We start from the raw sequence: 13069 nt of genomic DNA on the forward strand, positions 1-13069 counted from the left end.
ACAAATATCTGGTGTATTTTAACTTTACACCTTTAATTCCTCCTGAACGTGGAGAAGATCAAGATGCTTGGGCTTCACTGTCGGGAGCCGTCATGTCGTCCATGTTCAGTTTCTGAGGTTCAGACAAAACAGCAAATCCTCAAATTTGAAAACAAAATTGTTTTCAAAAATGACATTAAAGATATTTATTTTTTATTTTTTGTTGATCGAAACATTGTTGGAATCCTACTCTTCAATTAACCAAAAATAAAAACAACCAAATGAAATATCTGCAGTTATATTCCCCACCTGATACTTTAAATGAGCCACGTGGACGTGATGCAGTTCGGATGAGATGCACCAGTGGAAACAGAGTTTGTGTTTCCACTGAATTGAAGCGATTTGTCACGAGAGATAAAACACAACTCAAACTAGCATCTGTTCACGTTTGTGCTAGTGACCGTGGGAAATTCCCATAATTCCTACAGCACTTAGTTTACATTGAAACATTCAATCAAAACAAGAAGAAAATAAAGCACGTAAAGTTGGAACGCATGCCAGCATGCTGTCGAATACAAACCAGCCAGGAGGAGGAGGAGGAGTCTGCGAGATGAAGAGCACTTGATTCATTCAGCTGTCTGATTGGGCGGATTTCCCTTTAACCCTTCAGTCAGTCTGAAGCAGTGAGAACCGGCCAATCACAGTCCAGTCAAAGTGAGTGTAAGCACCCGAGTTATGAACATAAGACAAGAGAACAAACGGCAAAACGAAGGAGTTCATCCTGTTGGTAGATTCCAGATAAAACACCAGCTGACGGATCTTAGTTTGTGGATCCAACATGTTTTAGGTGAAATGTAACATTTGATCCAATGTGGTTTCTTCAGTGGTTTCTACCGTCTTCAGATCATCTTTCTCAACACGAAGACACTGGTTCTGGCTCTAAAGTCCAAGTTAAGATGAGGAACACATTCAAACTTATCCACCTAAACAAACAGGACCAGAATTTATTCACGGTACATCTGGACAAATGACCCTCGCTCGGCTGGGCGTCGTCTACAAGAGCCCCTATGGTTTCCAGAGGTCTCGGGTCCTAAACCGATAACAAACCAGTTCAAAAGACAAACAATGCTACTGACTATCCATCTAAACTCTCTGCATAAATCCCAGGAGTCACGGTCGTGGTCGTCCAGACGTCTTCCAGGGTCGGCATCTACGACGCTCCTTTGCTGAACGCCGTCATCGTGTGGAACACATCTGAACAAGCGTATCCTGGTTGTAGTACAGAACCGAGCCCGACACGCACTGGTCCATCAGGTCTTTGGGCCAAAATCGTATCTGGGACCGAACTAGAACTTGGGCCACAAATACAGTGAAAACCCACCAGTGGAGTTCTGGTTGAGATAATGACACTGATTCCACTGTAGAACACCAGAAAGGAAAGGGATCCTGAGGGGGCTCTGTCTTCTAGGTGGCGCTGTCGGGCCACATGAGGAACCTGCAGGTGCTCCAGGGACGGTGTTGTGTTCCCATAATCCTCCAGTGCAGATCAGGCTCGTGTTCATCTGTTCATCGCTTCAACATCAACCAGAGACGCTGTCAGACTTTCCCAAAGTGAGCTCGTTAGGGTTGAGGGCGGGTTTGAATCAAAGTGACGTCATGGTCTGTTTGCCCTTTGACCCCTCACACTCTCATCAGCGAGCAGGAAAACAACCGAAGCTCCAGTCACCTGAACCGTCTCCGTCACGTTAAGAAGGAGCTTCTTGCTCCGTGTGCAGAGTCCCTCACTTCTCAACGCTCTCGTTCACTTGGCACTGAGACTCGAGCGGACTCGACCGGACGCTGACGTGTGATGTGGCTCCGTCTGTTCCCATCAAACCTGACAGATGTTGTAGTAGACGGTGTGGGCGTGGTTCTCACCTGCTGAGTCGCCCAGCGCCTCGAACATACAGTCTTTGTGTGTGTGGATCTCTGTCATTGGCATGTTGACGCTGTGGGAGTTGTGAGGAGTCTGGGTTCCGTAGGACGGCACAGACTGGAAACAGTAAAACACACAGGAGAACACGCGTTAGCGCCACACAGTGGCAGGTGGTTTCACATCTTTGATACAAACTTCAGTAAATAAATAATACAAATATCTCAAGATGAAAACGAGGAGCCAGGACACAGACGAAGACGTCAACTTGAAAAGACAATTAAATTCCAGAGCTTTTGCCGATAAATGCCGGCGCCGGCGTCAATGTGATAAAAAACAAAAACGGGAATTTCTATTAGGGCCGAGAAACAAGTTAGAAATAATCATGATATTGAGTTGAAGTCATATCACCATATCAGCGCTAATTTCTATGACTCATCTCCTGCACCACACGTGTGTCCTGCGTGTTCTTCACATGTAAAAGATGAATTCCATAGAAAGTCCAGAGGCCACAGTTCATGTTTGAAAACAGCTTCATTCTATATAATAATTAATTTCATGTTGATCTCTGACAGTCTGACCAAAGCGTGGATCTTAGTTTGTATCAGGATGTTGTTTTTACCTTTCCAGTTTCACTGAGAGGGAAATCTTTCCGACAGAGGTGGGCGATGATTCCTGCAGCGAGGGCGTCACCGAGGACGTTGATCATGGTCCGAAATCTGTCCCTGCAGAGGCAGAAGAGACCAGAAGACACCGTGAGACCACATCAACTTCAGACAATGGATTTTATATCTGATTCGCTTCCACTTTCACCTCATATACATATGTGACATTTCATAATAAGAACTGTTACTTACAGGATCCAATCAATGGCCACGATGAGTGTGATGTCATCAGGCGGTAACCCCACAGATGTCAGTACGATCACCATGGTAACCAGCCCAGCCTGGGGAATCCCTGCTGCACCAATGCTGGCGGCTGTAGCCGTGATGCTGCCGGACAACAGGTGGAAATGAAGAGTTTGTTCAAATGTCTGAAAATATTTAATCTTGAGCAAAAACTTTACAAAGTTAGTTCCCCAGTTATTCAAGTTCAGTTCAGTCCAGTGGCTGAACTCACTCACTTAATGAAAACTGTCCATCTGTGGCTCCTTGTGAGACACATGGAGCAGGAGGTGGTTTCTAGTTTCTGTTTCTGTCTGAGAAACAAATCCTCACTTATGGTGATATCATCCCGTGGTTGATCCTTCAGAGACACCGGTGCTGTTCTCTGTGACTTTTTAGGACCTGAACTGTCTCTAAGACAATCGAAGTTGTTTTAAAGTAAATAGGACCTATGGTCAATCCTGTTTTTTTTAAATGGGGCTTTTTATCACCTTGAATGGATAGGACAGAGTAAGCTTGTGAAAGGGGGATAGAGAGAGAGAGTGGGGGGGGTGGGGGGCAGCTCTACCAGGTAGGCTGTACGCCGCCCCTGGTCAATCCTGTTAACCCTCCAGTTGCTGTTCAGGATCAATTGAATCACAGATGGAAATTGTTGGTCTTGTTCTTAACGTTTGATTCCTGAGTTGGTGCTAGCGTCTCAAACTGAGATCCTGAACGGACCTGGAAATGTTGAGGATGATTCTGCAGCTCTTAAAAAATGAATAAAAGAATACAGACTTGGTATCAAAGGAACTTTAGAGTGTGTTGCTGTTGTTTTACCTGATGGTGACCAGCTGACCGAAGTCCAGCTCGTAGTCGTTAACCTGAGCGATAAAGATGGCAGCCACCGCCTCGTACAGCGCCGTGCCGTCCATGTTGATGGTGGCTCCAACAGGAAGGACGAAGCGAGCAATCTGTCGGTCGACGTTGCAGTTCTCCAACAAACACTTCATGGTGATGGGCAGCGTGGCAGAGCTGAGGACGGACGGCATTCAAATAAAACTTCCAAGAAGAGAAATGTGAGCGGCAGATTAAAGCAGGACTGTCCTGGACTCTGACCTGGAGGAGGTGGCCAGGGCGATCACCAGGGCCTGCAGCAGCCCGCGGATGTAGGTGAACGGGTTCTTCCTGGTGAGGATGAAGTAGAAGAGAGGAAGCAGGATGAGTCCATGGACAAAAAGGCCTGCGAGGACGGTGATGCCATACCAGCCCAGCTTCTTCCCCAGGGTGCTCGGGTCCTGCATGTCCAGGATCTTCCCAGCCACCAGGAAGATGATCCCAAAAGGAAAGTACCTGAGAGGACAAAGTCATTGAGGGTTTGTCCTCTGGAGAGCAGGAATGGCAATTTCATGGCAATCTGAAAGTTAGAGTTCTTAGATATTTCTTTCTTTGTTCTTTGGCCTGATGATACTAAAGAAGTCAAGGAGTCATGGGGTCAACCTCCTCTGCAGATAAACACCCAGCACTAGGCTGAGGCTCAGCTCAGCTCATTACATCATGTTTGGACTCCGCTGCTGTTTTTAATCTGCTCAGTGGCTGAAGCTGCAGTGGGAGGAGCCCTGAAGCAGTGATGTCACCGCCGGCATTTTTTAACCAGCTGACAGGTCATCAGGTCAAATATCCACGGATCATTCAGCAGAGAGACACTGAGGCCGTCACCACAACTTTGTCCAGTGTCAGAGGGACGTCCTCACTAAACTGGGGACGGTGTCGGTTCCACACGAAAAAACAACTGATCAACATTGAGTCCTAACGAACAATCACAGCATCGTTAAAGAAACAGACACAGAAGCTGTTTGGAGCTGAAACTCACCAAACAGCAGCGTTGATGATCTTCATGACGCACTCGTTGATGCACTGACAGACGTTGACCAGCGGAGCCCCTCGTTCTCCCATCCTGCCCAGCAACAGACCTGCAGCCACAGTTTATATTCACATCATCACCTGATAGATTTTAAGGCTCGTGTGAAGATCGCACTGCAACAACAAAGGATATGAAGCAGGAGGAGTTCACTCATAACAATATGACTGAGGAAAACTGGACTTTTGGACCAATCACAGGAAGTAGAGACAGCATGAAACAGTAGAAGAAGAAAAAGAAGAGGAAGCAGCTGCAGTCTTCCCCTCCGACGATGTAATGTTTGAACCATGGGTTAGGGTGAGGGTGAGGAGTACTGTAGTACTGTAGTACTGTAGTACTGTGCAGTACTGTAGAGTACTGTGCAGTACTGTAGTACTGTGCAGTACTGTGCCTGAAGGTGCTGATGCTGCTAGTAATACCACCATGATGTTACCATGGCAACCAGATGAAGCTTCATTCATTTTCTCCATTCAAACAGAAAGACTACTACCCCCCCAACTGACAACACGCCCACGTCAGACGCCGTCTACAAACCAATCAGAGTCAAGTATAGGAAGACTCCGCCCACGTAGGTGATGACGACAGGACGTACTTTTGACAGACACAATTCTTCTGCCGCGTGCGGTCACGTCACTGAGCATCGTTCACATCCTTCACAGCAGAGAAACGTCAGGCATGAAACCATCAGTCAATTTATTGCTGGATTCATGTTTTTGTTTTATGACAAATAAAAGAAACGTCTTTAGTTGCAGCTTCTCTGACGTGAGACTTTGCTGCTGAGAGGGACAGTGGACGTCTACGGGACTGAGACGTATCTACCTCTGCACAAACATGTCAACAGATTAAATGAGGTTTGTGTCTCAAATAATCCAAATCAACAATGGTGTTGTTATATGTTGGTTTATTTCCAACAAGAACCAAATAGAAGTGATAATGTGCCAACGAAGAAGGCAGATGCTGCTTCATGTGGGTAAAACTGAGAAGAACAGTGATGTTGATTTTGATGTCAAAATTACAAATTTAAAAGGTGAAGTCTTAGATAAACTTCCTTAGACATTAGAGGTGAAAACTTTGGGACTAGATCAAGTTTTCTAAGTGGAGCACAGATGTGTTGACCCCGTCCTGCTCACCCATGGTTGCAGAGAAGATGACGATGCCAAGGACGTTCATTTGTTGGCTGCTGCCGGGTTTCGTCTTGTACGTGATCTCTGGGGGCGGAGTCAGCTCCAGGTACACCGTCCGACCTTTAGGGTCGTTCTCATCGGGGACGAGGTAGACGAAGTTGGGCTGAACGGTTCTGGTCGGGACTTTGAGGATGGGAATCAGATCTGTTTTGTACTGAAGACACAGAGTTTGTTACAGGAAGAAACAGAACAACGATGAAAGAGTTTGTTCTCAGTTGTTTCTCTTACCTGCTGAAATGTTGCTTCAATCAGATTCGATGGAACCATGTTTCTGTGGAGAAAAGAATCAAGGTCTTTATTCACTGATCCTCTGTGTGTGTGTGTATATATATATATATATATATATATATATACACACATACATAACAGTATACGGTTATACCCAGTATAAGTGTCACGAGGCAACAGGCGTGACACTGCAGTGTAAACAGTCCAGATCAGCTGACCTTCAGCCGAGGTCAGAGGTCAACGGGATGATAATGCGTTCGACCTGCTCATGAGGCGGCAACAAAACTGGGCGTGTTTTTTTGACGAGGCACGAGGGCGTGGTCTGCCAACGTGCCACAGCAGAGATCATCACATCTCACGGCCGCTGACTCGGTTAATCTGTCACTCATCCCCGCAGGATTACTAAAAATACACCGATCAGATCCGACTCTAATTGGATTGATGAGAGTGTCGGTTTGTTTTCTGCGTATTGTTGATCTGAGTGACGTTCAGTCAACCATCAGTCAAAAGGTGACGACTGCCTGAAACCTGCAGGTGTCTTGGTTGTGAGTGAGGATTCAAACCAACATCACGTATGTTGTCGGTCACATGTATGATGAGGGTTATGTTGTCTGCTGAACAGCTGTTAAAGTTTCCACTTTGGATCCAGAGGATTTGATGTATTTGTATTTAAATAAAGTCGTTTTCTGATCCGAGTCTGAAGCTTCGTGTTTGTTCCACAGTTCCCTTTGATCTGTTAGTTCTGGTTTCACATTGAAATTTAAGGACTAAAGAATTCTGTCTGACAAACGTACGTCATCACCTACGTGAGTCTACCTGTACTTGACTCTGATTGGTTTGGAGACGGCATCTGATATGGGCGTGTTGTCAGTGGGGGGGGTAGTAGTCTATCTGTTTGAAAGGAGGAAATGAACTAGACGCTTCATCTGCTTGCCAGGGTAACATCATGATGGTACCAGCATCAGCACCTTCAGGCGCAGTACTCCACAGTACTACAGTATTCCACAGCACTACAGTGCTCCACAGTACTCCACAATACTACAGTACTCCACAATACTCCAGTACTCCACAATATTACAGTACTACAGTATTCCACAGTACTACAGTGCTCCACAGTACTCCACAATACTCCAGTACTCCACAGAACTACAGTACTCCACCAGTTCAAATGCACCAAATGAACGTCCTCGTGGTTCAAACATTATATCGTCGGAGGTGAAGACTTCTTCTTCTTCTTCTTCTTCTTCTTCTTCTTCTTCTTCTACTGTTTAATTCTGTCTCTACGTCCTGTGATTGGTCCAAAAGTCCAAACTATCCAACAAAGTGTTTTCACTCTGGAACAGAACCAGGTTCAGTTTGATCCAGACCCAGAACTCCTCTCCTGCTCTGAGGAACCTTTCACACCTGAGTCTGAAGCTCTGAACCAAACCAGGTGTGAACGAGTTAAAGAACTTTCACGTTGTTTTGCTGCAGTGGATTTTTTCCTCTCACAGAATATTTGTGAACATGAAACAACACAAACTACACATTCATGCAACACAACCTCACAGGTTTCATGTGACTGCGGCAGAACAGATTCAAACCTGACGCACTGAGACAAACATCAGCTCTGACCTTTGACCTGTCTCACCTGATGAGGTCGATCAGGGCGTCGGCCGAGGTCATGACGGGCCCCCCTCCCAGCCGGTGGCTCTCCATCTCCGTCCCCACGCCGGGTTTGATGATGATGACGAGCATGATGCCGACCACTACGGCGATGAAGGTGGTCCACAGGTAGTAGGTGACGGTGAGCACGCCCATCCGACAACACGCCTTCGACTCCATCGACGACAGACCCGACATTAAACTGCACAAAGGACGGACACGTGTCACTGATGTTAGCGAGGTGGACCAAATAATAAAAACACATAGAAACGAGTCAACACGTCTGTAACACACAAACTGCAGCACTGTTTATTACACTGATTTACATGTATGTGGGCGTTCCTAATAATCTGCCAATCAAAGTACATCTATATACACACATACACATTAGGTAGAAGAAATCTGATCGTCTGCTTCTCGTCTAAACATCAGAAAAACAGAGATAGAATTTAAACTGATGTGATTTCAGTGAGAATTGAAAACCGATAATGCAAAATAAAAAAAACAAACACAAAAACGTTTGATGAAGTAAAAATCCAGGAGATGTGATCAGATCTCATAGAAGTGACCTTATCAGAACTGATAATAATAATAATAATGATTAAAAAAGGAGAATAGTTTGAAAAGTGTGTGAGTCTGATTTGTTATTTTCCGTCAAAATACCCAATAAACTGGGATTTTCCACTGAGCTGTGACACAGAGTCATAATATAATAATATAATAATTCAGAGTTTGAACAATCGTCAGTGAAAAGACGAATAAATGAATAAATGTTTGAGATGTTCAGTTTCTGTGATTCTGAATTGAAGATGTTCAGATGTGATGAAGAAGCAGAACTGAAGTCAAACCTTTAATATCAGGAACATTTGGACTCAAATCTAAAAGTGATGAAGGATTTGGTAAAAGATCAACATCATTCAGATTATTCAAACGTTCATAGAGAAATCCAGGCGTCTTTATATCACAGTTTTCTCTCCTAGACGTTAACAAGGCAGAAGCACCAACCAGAGGCCCCAGAGGCCCCAGAGGCCCCAGAGGCCCCAAAGGCCCCAGAGGCCCCAAAGGCCCCAAGAGTCCCAGAGGCCCCAAAGGCCCCAGAGGCCCCAAGAGTCCCAGAGGCCCCAGAGGCCCCAGAGGCCCCAGAGGCCCCAGAGGCCCCAAAGGCCCCAGAGGCCCCAAGAGTCCCAGAGGCCCCAAAGGCCCCAGAGGCCCCAAAGGCCCCAGAGGCCCCAAGAGTCCCAGAGGCCCCAAAGGCCCCAGAGGCCCCAAGAGTCCCAGAGGCCCCAGAGGCCCCAAAGGCCCCAGAGGCCCCAGAGGCCCCAAAGGCCCCAAGAGTCCCAGAGGCCCCAAAGGCCCCAGAGGCCCCAGAGGCCCCAAGAGTCCCAGAGGCCCCAGAGGCCCCAAAGGCCCCAGAGGCCCCAGAGGCCCCAGAGGCCCCAGAGGCCCCAAAGGTCCCAGAGGCCCCAGAGGCCCCAGAGGCCCCAAAGGCCCCAGAGGCCCCAGAGGCCCCAAAGGCCCCAGAGGCCCAAGAGGCCCCAGAGGCCCCAAAGGCCCCAAGAGTCCCAGAGGCCCCAAAGGCCCCAGAGGCCCCAAAGGTCCCAGAGGCCCCAGAGGCCCCAGAGGCCCCAAAGGCCCCAGAGGCCCCAGAGGCCCCAAGAGTCCCAGGTTGATCCCAGACCAGCTGCATCTACAGGATAACATTCAGTTACGTTGATTTGATTTAAAATAAATTAATAAATACATCTCACAGTTATTTACTTCAATAATCAAGTGATGGCTCAATGAATGAAAAAGTCTGAACTCATAAGTTTCTGAATCTCAAGTTAACATATTTTTATTAAATCATTATTACAATTGGGAGATTTGGATGTTGAGCTCGCTGACAAATCATCAAATAATCACATGTGACCTTTTCATTTTCAGTTCATTTTCTGACGGCTGGTTTCTGTGGAGATTATGAAACTGAAGCACAGTGGGCATCAGTGGGGGCCAGTAAGGGCCCGTCAGTAGGAGGAGGAGGAGGAGGAGGAGGAGGAGGAGGAGGAGACGCTGGATGTAGACCTACCTGGACGTGATGAGAGGAAGAATGAGCATCTTCAACATCCTCATCAGCAGCTCTCCAGGAAAAGAGAAGTAGATCTTGGCCTGTGGTGAAAAATAGAAATGTTTTAGAGAACATTTGAATGTTGGTGTTGATCTCAGTCAATCACTCGATTCATGTGTAAAAGATCAGAGTGATCACACGTTTCCTTTTCCTCGGATTGAAATGTAGTGTGAAGAAATGTAATCATAGATATTTCTATTTATGGTAATGATGTTATCAGTTTACTATCACTGCAGGATCCGTGTTCTTAACATGACGGTCTAAATGCTGATTTAAAGCCTGGGATATAATTTGGGAATATTCGTCATTAATTTAGTTTTGTTTGTTTTAAGGTCGTCAGAGGAGATAAGTTAGGAAGCAGTGAAGCTCCTTTCCTTTCATTAAGGATGGTCTGATGCTTCCTCTCCTAAAGGAGACAGGTAAGGAAGCAGTGAAGCTCCTTTCCTTTCATTAAGGATGGTCTGATGCTTCCTCTCCTAAAGGAGACAGGTTAGGAAGCAGTGAAGCTCCTTTCCTTTCATTAAGGATGGTCAGATGCTTCCTCTCCTAAAGGAGACAGGTTAGGAAGCAGTGAAGCTCCTTTCCTTTCATTAAGGATGGTCAGATGCTTCCTCTCCTAAAGGAGACAGGTTAGGAAGCAGTGAAGCTCCTTTCCTCATCATTCAGAGAATTCCATCAGATGTTATGGCTGAAACACTTCAGGTCGTTTCACTCAGGTAAGAACCACCCGTAACATTGCTAATGCTAATGTTTGCTAATGCTAGCCGCTCTCTTTTCAGTTATTTAGGTCAAAGACGTTTAGTTTGTTTTTAAATATCTTTACCTAGAAATTAACACTTAGTAAGATTCCCTGCTAACATAATAAAAGCAAGCTAGGCTAACTGTTATCTAGCCTAATGTTAGCTTACGGCGGTAATAATTAATATTAACTTCACCTTACAAAGTGTTGAATGTTGTAAAAAGACGGATAAAACTATGAGTCAAATATAAATAATAAATATAAAAACAAATATTTGATACTTTTTGAAAAAATATGCACAGAAGCTTTATTATCATTATGAATTATATTTGCTTAAATAAACAATGAAAAAACAAATAAAATTCTCCTCGACAATAGAGTTTAACAGCAAAGTTGAAGATTCAAAATTTAAATGTCAATGATGTTAATGGAAAATGAAGAAAAGTATCAACAGCAAAGTATCAAAGGACAATTTAAAAACAATCAATGGAAAATCAGGAAATATAAATGAGAATTTGAAAAAGAAAAATATTACTGATAAGTTTAAAGAGAAGAATCAACATAAGAGCTGAAATATTGAGTTGAGTCCTGATGCAACTAGAAATTTAAAAAGAAAGTATCAATGGGAAATCAAGGAAAGCATCTTAATGGAGTCATGGAAATGTCAAAAGAAAATATTATGGGGACTGACATTTTTAATCAAGTCCTGATTGGGAATCTAAAGGAAAGTTTCCAAATAGTCTTGGTGATAAATCTGAATGTTCAGAAATCTAGTAAATCCAGACAGGAAGTGACATTTTAAAAATAAAGGTATTATGCAGAAGATTTAGAGACAAATATCAAGAGGACATTTTGAATGTAAACATGGCAACTGAAATATTGAGTCCTGATGTAATTTTTAAAAACAAAGTGTCAATCTCGTGCAGGTGAATGATCAGGTGGGGGGGACCCGAGCTGAGTGGTACCTGTGTGGAGAGCTGGGTTCCTCTCAGCATGAAGCCCAGCGTGCAGCCCGTCAGCACCGCGATGACGGACAGGGTGAGCAGCCCGTTCCTCCGGCAGAACTCCTGGATCCTCCGCCGCAGGTCCGACTTCCCCGTCACCCGGAGGAAAGTCTTCATTTGGTCCCCCATCGTCCCCTCTGTGCTCCCGGGACCACACGAGCCGTTGACGGAGCCAGCCTCCTCCTCGCCACTCGGTAACAGAAGCTCCTCCATGGTCCAGTGTGTGCAGTTGGCAGGGTGACAGACCTGTGCGAGCCAAAGACTAGTTAGCCTTTTCCCCTAAGGATTAACTCATCACGATCAGAGCCACCAGGAGCCTGAAGGCCTCCTGCAGCCGGCTCCAGACTTACCAGGACTAAGAGGCTTAGAGGAAAGTACCTCACACGCCTTTGTTGTGGCATCTGGTCCTGGTCTCTGCTGCTGCTGGACCCAATCCTGCTGCTGGACCTGGCCTCTCTTTTACTCCTGTTGATGAGGTGTCGGGATCAGTCTAAAGTCTTCCTTTACACAGGAGCCTTTCAGGAACTTTGGGGCCCCTGGGTAAAAGGGACCTGGGGGGCCCTGCACTGAACCGAAGTGATGGACAGTTAGGGACATGGGGCCTTGATTGACAGTTTCCATCCATGGTGTCGTTAGAGTCTCCTGTAGGAAACTGTTCAAAGAATTTAAGGAGCTTCTCAGGAAATTATCCTTTCTGTGGACTAATGTCCTCAGCCAGTCTCAGGGGCCCCGTCTCAGCTCGGGGCCCCTGACGTCTCTGCCTTCACAAAAGCAGCAACGCTGCAGTTCCTCAGATGTCCACTAGATGGTGGTTCAGGATAGGGTCTTCACCTTCACCTTCTATGTAAAGTACCTTGAGATAATGTATATTATGATTTGATAAATTGAATTGAATAAAAAATTACACATCAGTTGATATCAATAATTATCATGATAAATGTCACATTAATTATTTTAAGTTAAAAGATGATTTTTACTTGGTTTTAAACTCTTCTGTATGAGCAGAGAATCATAAACATGTGTTTACAGTATTATATCCACATGTATTGAACCGTTCTTATTAAATGATCTTCTCAACGCTACCTGATCACTGACGGAGCATTTTAATGATCACAGTGATCGGGTCCAGATCGTGACTTCAGGACCAATCAGAGCTGGAAACTGTGTCAATAAACAGTCAGACTCATCATTACATTACATTACATTTCCTTTAGGTGACACTTTTCTCCAGAGCGACTCACAATCAGTGCATCAACCATGAGGAACAAACCAGAGCAACAAGAATAGAGAAAGTACAATTTCTTCAAAAAAGCTAAACTACAAAGTTCTATAAGTTAGTGACATGTAAGTGCTTCTGAATAGTTAGTTTAAACTTTTATTCAAGGTGTAGTCTGAAGAGGTGTGTCTTTAGTTTGCAGCAGAAGATGTGTGGACTTCCTGTCCTCATGTCCATGTGGAGCTGGTTCCACCGTTTAGGAGCCAGGACAGGAA

At 45.2% G+C, this 13069-nt stretch overlaps 1 protein-coding gene across 2 annotated transcripts; it reads right to left on the reverse strand.

Moving 5' to 3' along the window:
* Nucleotides 1-1187: 1187 nt before the first annotated feature.
* slc1a8a (solute carrier family 1 member 8a) lies at nucleotides 1188-12202 on the reverse strand. Of its 2 annotated transcripts, XM_034584261.1 has the most exons (14): nucleotides 11929-12202; nucleotides 11540-11824; nucleotides 9797-9876; nucleotides 7718-7933; nucleotides 6088-6130; nucleotides 5806-6013; nucleotides 4628-4727; nucleotides 4021-4107; nucleotides 3874-3942; nucleotides 3595-3789; nucleotides 2749-2883; nucleotides 2514-2616; nucleotides 1819-2011; nucleotides 1188-1779 (listed from the first exon to the last, which is right to left on the reverse strand). In XM_034584261.1, exons 1-13 carry the CDS (start codon nucleotides 11977-11979, stop codon nucleotides 1850-1852), a joined length of 1734 nt encoding a protein of 577 aa, XP_034440152.1. In that variant the 5' UTR covers nucleotides 11980-12202; the 3' UTR covers nucleotides 1188-1779; nucleotides 1819-1849. The 2 variants fall into 2 exon arrangements, with proteins under 2 accessions (XP_034440152.1, XP_034440151.1); XM_034584260.1 differs by having other exon boundaries at nucleotides 3874-4107.
* Between the last annotated feature and the right edge of the window lie 867 nt (nucleotides 12203-13069).

The sequence above is a fragment of the Hippoglossus hippoglossus genome, chromosome 4, assembly GCF_009819705.1.
Source record: "Hippoglossus hippoglossus isolate fHipHip1 chromosome 4, fHipHip1.pri, whole genome shotgun sequence".
Classification (NCBI taxonomy): Eukaryota; Metazoa; Chordata; class Actinopteri; order Pleuronectiformes; family Pleuronectidae; genus Hippoglossus; species Hippoglossus hippoglossus.

Excerpts from the sequence above, each read along its gene's own strand:
- slc1a8a (XM_034584260.1), bottom strand. The coding sequence starts at position 11,979 with ATGCCACAACAAAGGCGTGTGAGGTACTTTCCTCTAAGCCTCTTAGTC. Across the intron at positions 2,884-3,594 it reads GGTCAGCTGGTCACCATCAG|CATCACGGCTACAGCCGCCA; the intron begins GTAAAACAACAG and ends GTTGTCCGGCAG. Across the intron at positions 2,012-2,513 it reads CTCTCAGTGAAACTGGAAAG|TCTGTGCCGTCCTACGGAAC; the intron begins GTAAAAACAACA and ends TACTGTTTCCAG.